Source organism: Typopeltis vanoorti, chromosome 11, assembly GCF_054136105.1.
Source record: "Typopeltis vanoorti isolate ZY-2024b chromosome 11, IOZ_Tvanoo_1.0, whole genome shotgun sequence".
Classification (NCBI taxonomy): domain Eukaryota; kingdom Metazoa; phylum Arthropoda; class Arachnida; order Uropygi; family Thelyphonidae; genus Typopeltis; species Typopeltis vanoorti.
The window spans coordinates 129,303,451-129,322,782 of record NC_143559.1 but is presented as its reverse complement, the minus strand read 5'-3'; the positions used below and the strand labels follow the sequence as shown (position 1 = coordinate 129,322,782).

Here is a 19,332-nt window from a genome sequence, read left to right as displayed (position 1 = left end):
GCATTTTGTCTGCGCAGGTTTGGTGGTGCAGTATTGCTCAAAGTTGGAAGCCAGTAGAGGAGAGTGGATTTGACACAACCTGTTATTGTCCTCATCGCTGCATTTATTTGTGTGTCGATTTTCTTGGTATGAGAACTGTTTAGCCATACTGGTGAACAGTATTCTGCTGCGGAGTAGACTAAGACCAACGTGGAGTATCACAGTGTAATAGCAGAAGAACCCCATGTAGAACTACACAGTTTTTGTATGATGTTATTATGGGTTCTGATCTTTAAAGAGAGATTCTCCAGATGTCTTTTGAAAGATAATGTTCTATCCAAGGTAACTAAGATGAGGTTTGAATGCAGTACACAAATTATACAGGTGATCAAAATTAAAGTATCCCTGTTTAAGGCTTTGTGGAACATCCAGTGATCCAAATGCTGCAGAACTTTGCAAGAATACATTGTGCATCATGTGGAAGTATAACTTGAGGAGTGGGGGGGATTCCAAACTTTATCACCAGGGACGTTGTAAACACCAAATGCATGGAATTTGCATATCACTCAACTTAGCAGGTGTCATGAGGGTTTAAAAAAATTAACATGAGATTTTTCCTTTCTTGCGATTCCCTTCGTCTGATTGTTAATATCATTCACAGTGATGGCACTAACCTTGCCCCAACATGCTTTGCTCATGGTGCTTTACTACCTAAACAATTGTAATGCTGTTGCTGCACTCTGCCAATTTTGTTGCCTGAAGAAATGTTGACAAGATTCACTATTTCCATGTGTTCTGCAAAGAATTTTTCTCTGCATTCGTTATCAAGCTGCTGGAGTAATTCGTCAGCTATGTCACAGTCGCCAGATTCTAAATAGACTTGGTATACACGGTCTTTAATCCGGCCAGGTATGTATTCCTTTCGGAAACCCCTTGGGATATGCTTTTTCGCTGGTGATATGACTTCTCCAATGAATCTGTTGTAGTTTTCACTCACAGGTGGTATCCAGTTCTTGTGAAAAATCCTGCCAGTTCGCTTTTCTAAAATTCCATCTTGGTCATGGAATGGACCATATTATTGGTATTTGTATTCCTACTTCTACCAGTACTGGACAATGTTGGCTGTGTGGAAAATCTTCAAGGACTCATCTTGTTGTGTTTGTCGGCTGATTGTGCAAATTTTGGGTAACAAAGCACTGAGGTCTGGGTTGTATTCCCTCTTTCATGCTGCAGCCTTAAGAGTTCCTTTGTCCTTTGCATCAAATATTAAGCTAAGATTGTTTTGCTCAGCCCAGTTTGCTAATGCTTCACCATTTCCATCATTATTATTGTACTTCCATATTGTGTGATGACTATTAAAATCTCCTATGTAAATAGTGAGATGTGGAAATATGGGAATTACTTCAGGTGGTCATTCTACCAGCAGAGGTTTATAGATGTTAACCACTGTGAGATCTTCAATTTTGGCTATGATAGTGTGTATATTCTGATTAATTTGTGCTGATATTAAGTGAGCATTCTCTATATTATTGTGTATGTAAGTTGCACAGCCATGAGCTTGGTTATGTGTAGCTCCTAATATATCGTACCCTGCAATTTTTTCTCTAGATTTCAATTGTTGTTCATTATCTGTGTGCATCTCTTGAATAACAGCTATGTCTATATCATTTTCTCGAAGGATTTTTGAGAGATATTAACTTTTAGCAAAGCTGATTCCTTCAATGTTGAGTTGGCAAATCTGGAAATTAACACCCAGTTTTCTTTTCTTGTAGTCCTGAAAAGGACCGTTTGGTGATTGTATAGTTTGTGATTTCATGTGTCTATAGCCTGGAGATCATTAAGATGGGTCTGGCTGCCAGCAATTGCTCTTGCTCATTTAGCATTACCCAGTTTGTATGTATTTACCTATGTGTGTGGGAGTGAGTTTTCTGTAAAGTGAGAAAGAAAGGGTGTCATTGGAAAGATGTATGATTATATAGTATCTAGAAAAGGCAAGCTGTTATTGTTATTTTCTTTTTAAGTGAACTGAATTCTGGGGTGATGGCTGTTGAGGAAAGAGACTAATTGTATCTGAGCCATGTGGCTAAATAGAAAACACATCATCAGTTGGTCTTAGAAAGTGTGAGAGTGGCAGTATTGAGAACATTTTTTTCAAGATGTTCCATATAAAAATTGTTTGGGGGGGAGGGAGGAGAGTGTGGCTGGTACTCTCTGTTTATATATGGTGTTTTTTTTTAAGTGAAGTAACACATAGCAAAATTGAAAAGATCAGTGATGTCAGGTGTGGAAGGGAAAGCATCTTTCAGTAAAGTGTCAGAAAGGGGAATATTGGTAAATAAAGAAGTGACATCAAATCTCACCATGATGTCATTATCATGTAACAAACACTAAATTTTGGATTAAAGATTTGAAATGAGTGAATTTTTTTTTTATATAGTTTTAATTCTTTCAAGATTTTGTCTTGGTCACAGGGACACCTTCAAGGAATACAAACTAACACTTGTAACACACACACACACACACACACACACAAAGGCAACACAGTACTGAATGAAACACATGGATATGTGACTAATGTCATCTAAGTGGACATCTGTAGAGGCCTCAGTTGTAAATTGGGATCTCAAAGAATTAATGTTTCTCCTGTTTCGGGAAGTTTCTTGCATCTATATATATCGTTTAAATTAGGCTGGTTTCTTAGGACAGCTGCATCTAAAAACAAATACATAAATATGAATATGTAAATACAAAAAAAAAAAAATAGAATACAGATTTATTATTATCCGATGACTTCCCCCTACTCCCCCCCATGAAGTCAAATGCTTGCTGCTGGAGGTCCCTTTGTTCATACACACACACACACACACACACACACAGCTCATTATACTGTTCCTATATGCTTGGTGGGATTCATTTCCTACTCTGCTGTTCAGATCTCCAACAAATTTTGGAGATCTGAACAGGAGATCTCCAAAATTGCCTTAAATATGTTCAAATTCTCTGCAGACACCACTCTAAGGCAATGCATTCCAATTATTCACAACTCTCCACGCAAAAAACCTGCTTCTCCCTTGCTCACATCCTCCTTATACAGCTTGCAGGAATGACCTCTTGTTCTTCTCCCACCTTTTTTATGAAAACCCTCTTTAACCTTCTATAACAACTCCTTACCAACTTGTACGTCTCTATCATATCACCCCCTCTTCCTCCTATCCACCTACTTTGTAAATTGCATCATCTTAGCCTTTCTTCATAGTCAACATTCCAAAGACCAGAAACTACTCTGGATTAGAGAAATTTGTTGGAAGTTTTTTCACTTGGTTATACTATAAATTAAAGATACCAAGAAATTATAAACTTCGTTTAATCTTTTATCCAAGTGTAAGGATTAAACCAAGTTTATAATTTCTTGGTATCTTTAACCAGAAACTACCTTAGTCAATCACCTCTGGATCATTTTCAATATTTCTTCATCCTTTTGAAAACCAGGTGACTAAATCTATGCATAGTAGTCCTTATGTGGCCTCATCAAGGCCTTATACAATGGAACCTGAATCTCTTTACTTCTAAAAGTCAATGTCCTCTGTATCATTGCCAGAATTCATTGTGCTGTCCTCGCAATTTTGACAATTCATCCTCTAAATTTGAGATCCTCATCCACTATTACTTCAAGATCTCTTATTTCATCCAACTCCAACAATATAGATATTCTTACCAAGTGTAAATTCAAAAACCCATCTTTGTTTTCCAAATTTTAAAACCTTATGTTTGCAACATTGAACTGGCATCCCCACTCATGTGCCATTCACTCAGTATTCACATCGTAAGACCACAACATGTGCTCTACTTCTCATAGTTCTTCCCAAATTTGCATCATCTAAAAAGAACTGAATATCTCCATTCATATCTTTCCCAATGTCATTAACATACAGGTTAAACAGCAATGGCCCTCAACTGAATTTTGAGGTCCATTGCTATCTGATATCTGTCAGATAGCCAATCTCCAATCCAGTGGGTTAGTCTAATATCCAACCCCCATCTGCTCTAGTTTGTCTATCAACTTATCATATGGTAATCTATCAGAATCCTTTGCAAAATCTAAGTATACTACTATGTATTCATCTCCCTTGTCCAATGTGACTGTGACCTTATTATAATAAATAAGTAATTTATTAAAACATGATCTCCCTTTAGGCAAATCCATGCTGTCCATCAAAGATAATACCTGTTTTCAACCCAATTCTGGATCCTGGTTCTCACTAGCCTTTACCAATACCTGGCTTGTAGATCGGCCTATAATTTGATGATTGAATTCTATCACCTCCCTTATGAAGCAAAACCATCTTGCCTTCCTTCTACTCCTTTGGGAACTTTAGCCAATGTAAGACTCATATTAAACAAATATGCCAAGGCAGATGTCATCTCTCTGGCACAGTCCTTCAAAATATGTGGTTATATATCAACAAGTACCACTGCCTTATTAACACCAGGTTTGCTCGATTTCCCATATACCTCTTGCTCACTCATAGTCAGAGTGTCCTCTTCATCCACTGTTCTCAACTCTCCATTATATCATATTCACAAGGATGAAAGACCTTTATGGATTGCTCATTAAATATCTCAGCTCTCAACTATATCCTCTACAACAGTTATCCTTATGCCATTTTCTCCAATCAATGTTATCCTACCATAATCATTATTTATTTGCTGGGCACATATCGAAAGAACTCCCTAGATTTTATTTATTTTTTTTTTTTTTTGCTCCATTAGCTAACTTCTGCTCATACTGAACTTTTGCTACCCTTACCAAGTGAATCACAGCCCTTGCCTGATCTCTTCATTCATCCATTTTACACCTACCTTATTTAACTTTCTGACCCCAGGCATTGCTTCTACTAGATAGTTCTTGAAGCACCCAAGCAACATTGATCTCCTTTCCACTCAGCTCCTCATTCCACGCTACATCTGCAAACTGTCTCCTGAGCTTCTCATAATCATTAGCCTTATAGTGATTATGAGAAGGGTATATATAATCCACATATATATACCCTTTCCTCAAAGAAATCTTCACTAATCTCTTCCAGCTTACTCTCACCAACTGACAGAAGATTTGACACCTCATTTATAATGATATCATCTGATGAGATGATCAAATCCAAGATCCTCAATCCTTGTGTCTCCTCTGTTACATGCCTTCTGAGGTAGTTGTCTCTCAAAAACTTGAGAAAATCATTTTCTTTACTTTCCAGTTGCTAATTTGCTTATACATGTCATGGTCTCTACCTTCCACATTACCAGATCTATAGGAACATCTGACCAAGTATATCATTCTCTTCAACTATTGTATTCATTCAACAGTCATTCGTAGTAATTACTCCAGACATGTAGAGTATCTTTATATTCAGTTTACATGTCACACTTATCATCTTTGATTTCTTTGACACTGCTCTTTCCTCCATTTCTAAGTTTTTTTGCAAAAATTGATTTACAATTTTTTTAAGCAAAAAAACTGAGAACCTTTTGCATCCTCTTGATATCTTCTATATTCTTACAAAATCTTCCCATAACTTTTGTGTCACTACTTTTGCACTTACCTCTCTTACATTTTTCTTTTAAGCATCTGTCGACTTATTCATTAGGAGTTTTCAGTTCTACTCAAACATTGTGCTCCAGAACTAACACCTCTCCTCCATTGTCTCACAATGTTTTATACTTGGCTATCACTTATCCCAGTCCATGGAAACAATATATATTCAAACTTTTCTTTATATTCTCTAAGGACATAAGCTGACTTACTTTCCAGGAGCTTTTGACATGCTTTCTTCTTTTCTTTGACTGCTTCTTTAAATTCATAAGTACACCACGAGGTTCTGATTTTTCTATCCTTACAGACAACCTCCCCACATGTCCCTAGCTGAATTAATATTCAACTATCACTGATTTCCATCACCTCAGTTCTTTCTAGAATAATGGAGAAAGTCCAATCAACAAAATACTTAAAACACTAACATTTAATCATTAACCACCAGTAAGGATTCCATTATTTTCAATCATGAACCATTGGACATATGCTTTGGAAAGGTTTGGTGAAACATGTCTGGCATCAAGGTGTGCTCACTAATTGCCATCCTTCAGTCTTACCTACAGCTTTCTATAATTGGATAGCAACCATTGTCTGGTAATTCATTGTAATCTCCTTAATGTTATTTGAAGATCTGTGTGAAGAAGCCCTAGATTTATAATTCTGCATTTAATTAATTTTTCATGGTATTAATATGAATGTATTATAGATTTACAATCTTTTTATGGATTGGATTTACATTAAAAGATTATAATAATTTTATCGCACTTATCATACAGGTATACCTTGGTTATACAACACGTTCGGTTCCAGACTATCATATAGCGAATATAGCTTTAAAAACTTAAAAATTATTTATATATTGTGCATACATGACATAAACAAAGCATTTATTTGTGTCAGATATATGCAAATGGCAAAATGGAAAATTTAGAATAATTTTCACAAACGAAAAAGTTATTCTGAATAGCTTGGTTTAAGGAAACTGTTTGCCAACCAGATTGGTTATCAGTCTACACTATTAAGTTTTTCCAGTTCAGCAATAAGATTGTCACATTTACAGATAACTATAGTATAGGCTAGTGGAGCACTTTTCACTACACTACATAAGAATTCTTTGTTTGTAACAAAAGTAGTGCGAAGTAAATTAAGCCTGCAGCTTGTCTCAGTGTTTGGCATGCCATAATCACTAAATTTAATCAGTTTGATCTTAGAGTATCTAATGTAATAGGTGTATATGTCTTCTTTTTACTGGAAGCAACAGCACAGGGCTGTGCCAACCCGAGGGTGCACCGCACTCAGGCAGCAACATTGATAGGGTGGCATTTTATGTAGCTAATATCTAATTTGGATTATACAATGAAGTATTAGGGGCAGCCGATAAAAGTTTGCACCCAGGTGGCAAATACCCTTGGCGTGCCCCTGCAACAGCACTCTTATTTTGAATTTTATTTGCCATTATTAACAACAATGAAATAATAATCTTATACGGTTCATAATTCACAGTGAAATACCAAAACACAGAGGGGGGGGGTCACGTTGCTAAAATCGTTGTATGAGTGAATACAGTGTTGTATCAATGGGCATTGATCATAACTGAAAAATATAGAAGCATATCATCATAAAGTAAAGTGTTGTAAGACTGGGTATTACTATATTTCCAAAAGTATGTCTGCTATCCTCCTTGCATATTAGCCATATTTAGAACTATTTACCATTGTTTCAAAATTTGGGATTATAATTTTATATATCAATATTACACACACACACACACACATACACTGCTTGGCAAGAAGTTAATGGACATCCCATTGGCAAAATGCATCATTCCATTTAACGAGTCATGTGTTTGTAGCCAGTATAAATTGGAGGAATATGATGTGGTCAAGTCAGGGCAACTGTGTCTGTGTGAAATGGCTGCAAGAAGGGAACTGACAGAGTTTGAAAGAGGCATTGTGATGGAATGCTATGTTGCAAGCCTATCTGTTCGGCAAATTGTTGACAAATTGGGACATCCTAGTGCAAGTATCAGTGATACCATACTGAGATGGAAGTGCAGACTCAACTGCAAGTGCTACCATAAAGTGCTATGGTACTTGCATACAGTTAATGCTACCATGTAATGTACGACCCACCACACTCACTGATTGTGACCATAATGATATGATATGATAATATGTAAAAACTGCCATTCGTTGGCCAACACACTGAATATACGACCCACCACACTCACTGATTGTGACCATGATGATATGATATGATAATATGTAAAACTGCCATTCGTTGGCCAACACGTTGAATATAGAGTTCTGAGCATTGACTGGAACACCATTCTATACCAAAATATTCAGGCCCAAGGCTCACAATATGCAAGCACAACACAACATTACCCAAACCAACATGCAGCATCATCTTCACTCATACCATGAGCATGTATAATGGGACATGGAAGTTTGAAAAGCTGTGTTATGGAGTGACAAATCACAGTTCATTCTCTATCGAGCAGATGGACGGATATGGGTATAGCAGATTCCTGGTGCACATATCCTACCAGAGTGCATAACCCCTGATATGAATTTTGGAGGTAGTGGTGGTGGTGTGATGGTATGGTCCTGTTTTTCCTGGTTTGGCCTCAAACATTGAAATCCAAAAATATCTGAACATTCTGGACAATGCAATGCTTCTTACTTTGTGATATATCTGCAGAACTGACCATTGTCTTTTTCAACAAGACAATGCACTGTATCATAAAGTTGCTGCTATAACTGCATGGTTTGTGGACATAAACATTATTACACTTGACTGGCCCCCACATAGTCCTGATCTCAACCCCATTGAACATCTATGGGATGAATTGGAACATCGGGTGAGGTCAAGGGACATTGCCCCACAACAGTCCAGGACCTCATTACATGCCTACAGGAAGAATGGTCCAGAATTCCCCTTGATTACTATCGTACACTTGTGGAAAGTATGCCCTGTAGGATTGTTGCAGTCATCTCAGTGAAAGAAGTTCCTACATCTCATTAAGGTGGATGCTATGTGCTGTGGATGTTTGTTCTTCCACAAACATCCATATATAATGTATATAAACGGTGTATATATAATGCTTGGAAAGAAGTCCATAGACACTATAGTGTCTATGGACTTCTTTCCAAGCATTATATATACACCGTTTTTATATAACAACTAGTCCATGAGCTTTTTTGTATATAGTGCTGTAGTATTACACAATGTATAGCAAGAATATCACTTTTTAGCATTGTTAAAAATAATAGATTTTTTGTCATATATTTTCATATAATTTGGCACTTTAATTTCATGTAATTTTACATAGTATGTTTATGCATACAAACAGTTATCCAATATATACCAGAATTTAAAATGCCTTGATAAATTTTAGTTTTCAAATATGAAATCGAAATTTGTCCTTCCTGACTCACCCTTTTATGTACATACAAATATAACAAAACATACATACGAACAAAATAAATGAATCTAAAAACTAAATAAAAAACTAAAAATAAATAGAGGTAATGAACAAATTCTTATTTCTCTCATAGGTAATCAGAATGCAACAGATGATGATTTTGATGACTTTAAATCAGCCACTCCACCAGCTGTTAGGATACCTGTATCATCAGCCTTGTCAGCTTCTCTTTCATCTATGTCATTGTCTGGCAGTACTTCACATCCTAGTCAAGAAGATGATGATGATTTTTCTGATTTTCAACAGGCTCCAACTCAGAATGTTATATCATCAAGTTCTGTGCCTATATCTCAATTTCCAACAAGCCTTAAACCTGTCGAATCACAACAATTGTCTGATGACAAGAATGCTGGAGATGTGCCTTCTGATCTAATGTCTCCAGATGAAGACAAATACATGGTGTTCAGGATGGTACAAGAAGATAAAGCTGCAGAATGGGGGGTTTTGTCCAAAGAATCTGCTATTCCTAAATTAAAAGAAGATACAGAGAATGAGGTAAAAAATGAATTACATACAAAAGATCTTACTCAATTAGAATCAAATACTGAGAAGATAGAGAACCAAATTGCCACAACTGTACAGAGCAACTCATCAGGAGATAAATATTCTGCATTTAAAAAATTTGAATCTTTTACTGTTCCTACAGACTTCCCATCAAGTGGTGATAATGATGATGAATTTGGAGATTTTTTAGGTGCAAATAATGATGTTAATGTAAAAGATGATTTTTCCAGTTTCATGCCTTCTACTATCTCAGAATCTGAGCCAATGCCAAACTTTGCTAACTTTGATAAAGTAGAATTTAATACTGAGGAGGAGGATCTTGATGATTTTACAAATTTTCTATCAGCACCTTCTATTATAACTTCTGTACCATCATCTAAAGGGGGAAATGATGAAGAATTTAATGAATTTATTAGTTGTCAGACTAAACCTGAAAGTGGCGAAATCGCTCTTCACTGTCAACCCAAAGATAATATTTCTCTGGCTGAAAGTCAGTCAGTGTCTAGTCTGGAATTGGGAACATTTGATGGTGGTGGACATAGTGGAGAGTCAAAATCTTCACTAAGTCGTCATGGTTCTGTACCTAGTCTTGATCTCAGAGGAGCAAGCCTTGAAGGAACAGATAATGAAGATGGATTTGGAGAGATGCAAACAGCAACACCCACAAATATAAATGTGTCATCTCACTCTCCTTCACCTTCTTTTGATGCTCCTAAATCCACAGAGGATGGTAAATGACTTTTTAACTTACATTGATAAATGTTAGCATTTGCAATTTTATGTTTTTTCTATACTGTGTACTTAATTAAAATGTAAACATTATTTTTCTTATAGTTGCATCTATATAAAATAATCTAAATCTTAAAAAACTGAGATAAATAATATACTTCCATGAAAATAATTTTATGCATTATACGTTTTAATCATTAGTCAAATATAAATGCTAAATAGCATCCCAAGGTGGTATTTGAAATAAAAAATGTCTTCCTAGTATCTTCACGAAGAATCAAGCCATAATCTCTGATTACTTTTTATTATATTTTATGTGGTAATGAATAAAACCTTTGTTGTTAATATAAGAAGTATGTTCTGACATACTCTTCTCTTAGTTATTCAGAATGTTAATACAGTTTTATACATAGTTTTGATGTATAAAAACAAATTTTCCTCAACGTTAGTCTATTATCTGTCAAGATTCCAATACACTAATACCTCTCTATACGGCCCCTCTTTATAGTGGGCCATATAGAGAGGTATTAGTGTATCTTTATAACAGCCTTGTGTAATTATGGCTAAGTTTCGATTTACGGCCTGCAATTTTTCAATATACGGCCCAAAAGTCGGGAAATCCCCTAGTATGTCTTTTGTCATGTGTTCTAGGCCGGCCGCACCGCTCCACACAGGAATGCTACTTGTGTCATCTTGTAGTCCTGCAATCTTCGCGTAGCACATAATTCATCCCCACCTTCTGTAAACATGCTCATGAGTAGATGCCTTTAGTGATCAGTTTAGTAAATTAGGTAAATCCTCAGTATCAAAAGTAGAAGTGTTTGTTTCTTCTTGTGTTATGTTTCAACTATAAAGATTGTTGATAAGTACATAATATGCATTTGTATGTAAATACATATTAAAGTGTGTATTTATTCGTGTTGCTATAAAGTGTGTGCATTATAACTGTTATTATTTTTTGTTTTTTAAATAGAATCCAGTATGTATTTGGGGGAAACATGAGCCCGAAACGTTCTTTAAATTTGGAGAGTGATGGAGTTAAAAAAAGAAGCTGAAAATCTGTCTCACTAGAGACCAAACTAGATGTTTTGCGTCTTTTGAAGCTTCTGAAAAAATTGTTGATATATGTAAAGCATTTGTTCTGGTAGCAAGGCTTATACGTTGGTCATACATAACTGGTAATTAGTTTACGGAATTAACAACGCATATAAAGTATATTAATTAAAGGTAACTTTAATGAATAACCTATATTTCGGCAACGTCATGTTGCCATCTTCAGGAACATAAAGATATGGTATGTGCATGCAGGCCTTAACAAAAGCAAATGAGGAAGAAAGCAAGAAACTAATATTGTTCCTAAAGTCCTAATGGTGCCTTCTAGCAGGCTAATTTGGTTGTCTTGGCAGTTGGGCTGAAGTTCTCATAATATTTGCTGTTCTGCCTGTTTGGCCAAAGTAGGACAATTTGCAGCTGCAAGGGACCTGGTATACACCAGGTAGGTCTAGGGAAAGTGGTTGGTCTTTGGTAGAGTGGATAAAGGATGCCAACTTTTTATATGGTCTGTAACAAGAAGTAAGGTCATATTTTTTGAGGATATTGGTTATTTTCTCAGAGGTGCCCCGGATGTAGGGGATGGTGATAGATTTGGTGTAATCTTTATTGTGGAGGGTGGTTGTGGTTTACTGGTTTTAGTATTTTTTGGATTGTTTTGGGGTTATAGCCATTGGCTAAGAAAGTGTTGAGGATGTGGTTTAGTTCAGTAGTTAGGGCCTTGTCATCTGAGCAGATTAATTTTGCCCTGTTATATAGTGTTTTTATAACCCCATATTGTTGTGAGGTGGGGGGGGAATTGCTGGTGAATGTATCTGCCAGTATGGGTGGGTTTTCTGTAAACAGAGAAAAACCAAAGATCCATCAAGCTGGCGAGTGATTAAAGTGTCTAGGAAGGGGAGGATGTTGTTCTCTTCTTTTTCTAAGGTGAACTGGACTCTGGGGTGTTGGTTGTTTAAGTGTGTTAGGAAGGAGTGGAGTGTGTCTGAGCCATGTGGCCAAATAGTGAACACATCATCCACATAACAAAGCCAAATAGTGGGTTTTTGTGGGGCGGAGTTTAAGGCTTTCTCTTCAAAGGTCTCCATAAAGAAATTGGCCAAGGGTGGGGAAAGTGGTGAACCCATGACTGTCCCCTCTATCTGTTTGTAGAACTTTCCTTGCCAAACTAAATAGCCTGAGTTCATTGTGAACTGAAATAGGGCTGAGATATCGGGAGGAAACTTGACTTGGATGAGCTCTAGGGTTTCTTTGAGTGGGACATCAGTGAATAGGGAGGAGACGTCAAAACTGACCATTATGTCAGTGTGTTGTTCTTGTTGAGAGGCTTATATGCTGGTTAAACATGATAACTAATATTTAAGGAATTGACAGCGTATACTAGAACTATAAATTAAATAAACTTTAATATATACTTTCCGATATTTCGGCGAACGTCACGTTGCCATCTTCTTGGGAACTTATTACAAAGACAAGTGCACACAAGTACTACATAACAGCAAATGAGAACTGAAGCTAGGAAGCTAACGTTTTCCTAAAGTCCTGGTGGTGCCCCTGCCGGGCTATATTGGTGGTTCTTGGCCTTTGGGCTGAAGTTCTGATAATTGTTTCCCAAATTTGGGACAGTCTCATGCATCCAAATTTGTTGAGGTTTGGCATGTTCCTAAGGGCTGAGGCTGATTCCATGAATAGTCTTTCATACTTGAACTTGCTGCAGTGTATGACTGTGGCTTTCTTCCATCTTATTCTGTGGCGAGTATCCAGAGCATGGTCTGCAAGCCCAGAGTGGCTGTACTGGTGAAATCGGATGTAATCCTTGTGTTCTAAGATTCTGATATTTGCTGTCCTGCCTGTTTGGCCAAAGTAAGACAATTTACAGCTGCAAGGGACCTGGTATACACCAGGTAGGGTCTAGCGGGAGGGGTTGGTCTTTAGTGGAGTGGATAAGGGATGCCAATTTTCTATGTGGTCTATAACAAGTGGTTAAGTCGTGTTTTCTTAAGATTTTGTTGATTTTTTCTGAGGTGCCTCGAATGTAGGGAATAGTGATGGATTTAGAGTAATCTTTTTTGTGAAGGGGAAGGGGTGGTGGGTTGTGGATCACTGGGTTAAGTATTCTCTGGATTTTTTTTTTGGGGGGGGGGGGTAGCCATTGGCTGAGAAAGTGTCATGGATGTGATTTAGTTCAGTGGTTAGGGCTTGATCATTTGAACAGATTATTTTTGCCCTGTTGAATAGTGTTTTAATAACTCCGTATTGTTGTGAGGGGGGTGATGGGATTGTTGGTGAATGTATCTGCCTGTATGGGTGGGTTTTCTATAAACTGAGAAAACCAAGGTTCCATCAGGTTGGCGGGTGACTAGTGTGTCTAGGAAGGGGAGTTTATTGTTTTCCTCTTTTTCCAGGGTGAACTTGATTCTAGGGTGTTGGTTGTTTAAGTGTGTTAGGAAGGAGAGGAGTGAATTAGGAACATGCCAAACTTCAACAAATTTGGACGCATGAGACTGCCCCAAATTTGGGAAACAATTATCAGAACTTCAGCCCAAAGGCCAAGAACCACCAATATAGCCCGCCAGGGGGCACCACCAGGACTTTAGGAAAACGTTAGCTTCCTAGCTTCAGTTCTCATTTGCTGTTATGTAGTACTTGTGTGCACTTGTCTTTGTAATAAGTTCCCAAGAAGATGGCAACGTGACTTCGCCGAAATATCGGAAAGTATATATTAAAGTTTATTTAATTTATATTTCTAGTATACGCTGTCAATTCCTTAAATATTAGTTATCATGTCAGTGTGTTGGAGTGAGAGGTTTTCTATGCTGGCTTTAAAGTGGGCTGAATTTTTTATGTGTGATGGTGTGTTGCCAGTATAGTGTGAGCGTTTTGGCTAAATGTTTGGCTAATTTATATGTGGGGGAATCAATGCCATCCACTATGGGATGTAATGGCACATTTTGTTTATGTATTTTTGGGAGTCCATATAATCGGGGGGGGGTTTAGAGTTATAAGGTTTTAGTTTGTTAGTGACCTCCACAGGCCAAGAAGTGACTTTCTTAAGGAGTCTGTGGAGAGTTCTAATCTGAGAGCTGGTAGGATTATATTCAATAGGGAGGTAAGTAGTACAGTCTAGTACTAAAGCATTAAGCTTGCCTTTGTAGTCCTTTTGATTGAGCACCACAGTGGCGTTTCCCTTATCTGCTTTGGTGATTACTATTTTTTTTTGTTATTCTTCATTTCTTGTAGGGCTGCATATTCGTCTTTGGATAAGTTGGTTTTTGGAGGTTTGGCTTTAGTGAGAACACCAACTACATCCAGTCTGACGTTGTTGGCGATATGGTTAGGAAGGTTGCGAATCCCACGTTCTATTTAGATCATGATTTCATCAGCAGGTATTCTTTTAGGAGCTAGGGCGAAATTGTGACCACGTGCAAGTGCGGTGAGTGCTTCAGACTTTAAAACTACCGACGAGAGGTTAACTACAGTGTTGAGTGGTGGCTGTGGTAAGGAAGTAGAATTCTTTATCAGGTTTTCGTATTTTTTCAAGTGCCGACTTCGTATTTTTTCGAATTCTTTTCTTGCCGATGCGCATGAGATGCCATAAAGTATCGTCCAAAGATCATGGCCGAGTGTATTCTGCTGAGTGTCATCTGAGCAGATTAATTTTGCCCTGTTATATAGTGTTTTTATGACAAGGCCCTAACTACTGAACTAAACCACATCCTCAACACTTTCTTAGCCAATGGCTATAACCCCAAAACAATCCAAAAAATACTAAAACCAGTAAACCACAACCCCCCCTCCACAATAAGGATTACACCAAATCTATCACCATTCCCTACATCCAGGGCACCTCTGAGAAAATAACCAATATCCTCAAAAAATATGACCTTACTTCTTGTTACAGACCATATAAAAAGTTGGCATCCCTTATCCGCTCTACCAAAGACCAACCACTTCCCCTAGACCTACCTGGTGTATACCAGGTCCCTTGCAGCAGCAAATTGTCCTACTTTGGCCAAACAGGCAGAACAGCAAATATCAGGATTTCAGAACACAAAGACTACATCCGGTTTCACCAGTACAGCCGCTCTGGGCGGCAGACCATGCCTTAGATACGATACCCACCATAGAATTTGTTGGAAGAAAACAAAAATAATACACCGCAGCAAGTTTAAATACGAAAGATTATTCAAGGAATCATCAGCAGCTCTAAAAAACATTCCTAACCTCAACAAATTTGGGTGCATGAAACTACCCCAAATTTGGGAGACTTACATTATGAGAACTTCAGCCCAACTGCCAAGACAACCAAATTAGCCTGCCAGAGAACACCATTAGGACTTTAGGAACAATATTAGTTTCTTGCTTTCTTCCTCATTTGCTTTTGTTAGTGCCTGCGTGCACATACCATATGTTTATGTTCCTGAAGATGGCAACGTGATGTTGCCGAAATATAGAAGTTATTCATTAAAGTTACCTTTAATTAATATACTTTATATACGTTGTTAATTCCGTGAACTAATTACCAGTTATGTAAAGCATTTGGGCTTGTGAAATCTATGGGTTCAAAAAATTCCCACTAACAAAGAAAAAATTAATGCACATTCACAGTCAGCTGCACTTTAAGTGTTTCAAAATTAACATGCCAAAGAAGTAGCAATATGGAAAGAATGGAAAAATTATTAAACATATGGATTGAAGACAACAATCAACGGAGGATGCCAATGAGCCAAATGACTATCCAGGATAAGGTGAAAAGTATTTTTGAAGAGTGAAGATACTAGTGAAGGCCCGGCAGATGAAACTTTTCTAGCAAGCCGCGGTTGGTTTGAAAAATTTAAAAATCACCATAATTTGCATAATATTAAAATGAAAGGTGAAGCAGTTAGTGCCGATGCCGATGAAGCTCTAGCCTATCCAAACATTTTGAAATCAATTATTGAAAGAGGTGGATACATTCTTCAACTAGTTTTTAATGTGGACGAAACAGCACTTTATTGGAAACGAATGCCTTAAAGAACTTACATTTCAAAGAACGAAAGGGCTGCATCTTGGATATATAAGGTGTCCAAAGCGAGATTAACTTTGCTGCTTGGTGCAATGCAGCAGGGGATTTTAAGCTGAAACTGTTTTTGGTATATGCTTCTGAAAATCCAAGAGCTTTAAAAGGATTGGACAAGAAACAATTGCCCGTCATTTGGAGGTCCAACAAAAAAGCTTGGATGGCCAAAATACTCTTCGAAGATTGGTTCAAAAATTATTTTTGCCCTGATGTCAAAAAATACTTGCAGGAGAAAAATTTAAGTAAAACATTTTTGCTCCTATTGGATAATGCTCCAGGGCATCCAGTTAACTTTTCTGAAGATGTGGAGATTGAATATCTACCTAAAAAAAACAACGGCCCTAATCCAGCCAATGGATCAGGGTGCAATAGCTACTTTGAAGGCATGTTATTTACAAAGAACCTTTCGAAAACTTATAAATGAAACCGATGGTGAATCGTCAATTAAAGAGTTCTGGAAAAAATTCAACATCAAAGATGTTGTGGACAACATTAGCAAATCATGGAATGAGTTGAAATCAACCACAATGAACCATGTGTGGGAAAAAAATTGGCCAGAATGCATTACAAGTAATGATTCTGAATTTGAACCCCTTTCTGAAATTAGACAAAATATATTGAACCTAGCAAATGAACTTGGTTTTGAGGATGTGGAAGAACGTGATGTAATTACATTCCGTGATGGAATAACACCATTAGGAAAGGGTGAAAGAAATGATTGTTGTGGCAGGTACGAATGATTTGAAAGGAGATAAAATGGAAATGATAGAAGACCTGAATGAATTGTTTGAGGTAGCAAAAGAAAAGAGTGAGAGAGTTAGAATGATTAGTCTTTTGCCACGGTATGACAGTGAAATGTTTAAAAGGAGGGCTATAATTGCAAATGACTTTATGCGTGGGTTATGTATGACGAGTGGTGTGGAATTTGTGGATGTGTGGAGTGAGTTTGATGGGCGAAAGGATCTATATAAGATGGATGGCTTGCATTTGAATAGTTACGGTGTAAGAAGACTTGAGAAAGTGTTGCTGAATGTAGTGGATGTGCAAATTCAGGGAAACTAGATTTGTTAGGGGGGGGGGAGTAGAGATACAGTCCTTATGGAGGCAGTTGAATATAAGAATGAATATAATATGCCAGAGCAAATAAGGACAACAAATCTGAGTGGGATAGTTAATATAAGGCATCAAGGTAGGGTTGGGGCTAATGGGGGTCTTAAATTCATGTACACTAATACTAGGAGTATTAGGAACAAGAAGGAAGAGTTTTTGGCCATGGTTGGCACTTCCAGACCACAGGTTATAGGTATTAGTGAAACATGGCTGACTGTAGATGATATAACTAGTGGGATTGAATGTGATGGGTATAGTGTGTTCAGGAATGACAGAGAGAATAAAATGGGGGGAGGAGTATTGTTGATGATAGCTGATGAGCTCCAGCCAAGGAGAATAGAAGTTGAATTGCAGGATAGAGAAAAGAGCACATTCGAGGCCATTTGGTGTGAGATTGTGGCTAGCAGAACTAAATATACAATTGGGTGCTGCTATAGACCAGGTGATGGAAAAGATGGTGGTGACAGTATGCACAAGCAAATAGAAGAAATGGGTGGAAGGAGGGTGATTATTATGGGAGATTTCAACTATGGTCGCATTGATTGGAGTGAGGAGAGGACACAAGGGAGGAAGGAACTGGATTTTATGCCGTTATTAAGGGATAACTATCTGCGACAGCATGTAATGGAAAATACTAGGGGTCAGAGAGTACTTGACCTAGTAATTACATCTGAGGATTTGGCTGTAACAAATATGACCACATTGCCACCAATCGGTGAGAGTGATCATAGGGTCTTAACTTGGGAGGTGGCTAAAGGTGTAGAATTTTCAATTAAGACAGGGTACATGTGGAATTATCGGGCTGGAAAGTATGACAAGCTTAGGAGTTTGATTGGTTCAGTGCCATGGCATGTACAACTGCAAGGACTAGAAGTTGATAGTGCATGGGAGGTAGTTAAGAAGTGCTTGCAAGAAGCAATGGCTGACTGTATACCTAGAGTCCGAATAATAAATCAAGTAGGGGTTAAATGGATGAATAACACCATTAAGCTTGAGCTGCAAAAAAAGAAACAACTATGGAGGGAATTTAAGGAGAAGGGTGACCGGCAGGCACATGAACGGTATAAAGCACAGGCCAGAAGGGTGACGAGTGTGGTAAGAAAAGCAAAAAAGGATTACGAAAGAACATTGGCTATGCAGGCTAAAGAGAATCCTAAACAGTTTTTTAGATATGTAGCAAGTAAAAGGAAAAATGTACATGGCAGATTTATTTTAAAGAATGCCGATGGTAGGGAGGTAACTGAATCAGTTGAGATAGTTGAGTTACTGAGTGAGCACTTTGCAAAAGTATATCATCCAGGTGGTGACATTGCAGAAACGAATAAACCAGTAGATTATACGGGAATTGTGGTTAATGAAGTGGAGGTGAGTAGTCTATTGCATAACCTCAATGTCAATACATCTGTGGGATTGGATGGTATACCAGCTCGTGTTGTACGAGAAGCAGCTAAAGAATTGTCAGTACCCTTGACCATTTTGTTTAATTTGAGTCTCGGGTCTGGGTTAGTCCCGAGCGGGTGGAAAGAGGGGAAAATAGTTCCACTGCATAAAGGTGGTTCCAAGACTGCTGTAGTAAATTACCGACCGATTAGCATATCAGGAATCATTGTCAAGGTTTTAGAGAAAATAGTCAAGAGGAAAATACAAGATTGGATAGAAGAAAATGGGATACTGTATCGGGGACAGCATGGTTTTGTGAAGGGTAGGTCATGCCTCAGTAACTTGCTCACGTATTATAACACAGTGACGGCTGAACTGGATAAGGGTAATGGGTTTACGGTGATTCTACTGGACCTTGCCAAGGCCTTTGACAGGATTCCACATGGAATT

The 19,332-nt window shown here is 37.7% G+C and overlaps 1 protein-coding gene across 1 annotated transcript in view; it reads left to right on the top strand.

The window, feature by feature from the left end:
• Positions 1–19,332, top strand: part of LOC150102040 (synergin gamma-like) — a 228,772-nt gene that overhangs the window by 113,365 nt on the left and 96,075 nt on the right. The window contains exon 9 of the mRNA XM_090400155.1: positions 9,124–10,284. Within this exon, the coding sequence (XP_090256281.1) occupies positions 9,124–10,284 (1,161 nt within the window). The remainder of the gene's footprint in view (positions 1–9,123; positions 10,285–19,332) is intronic.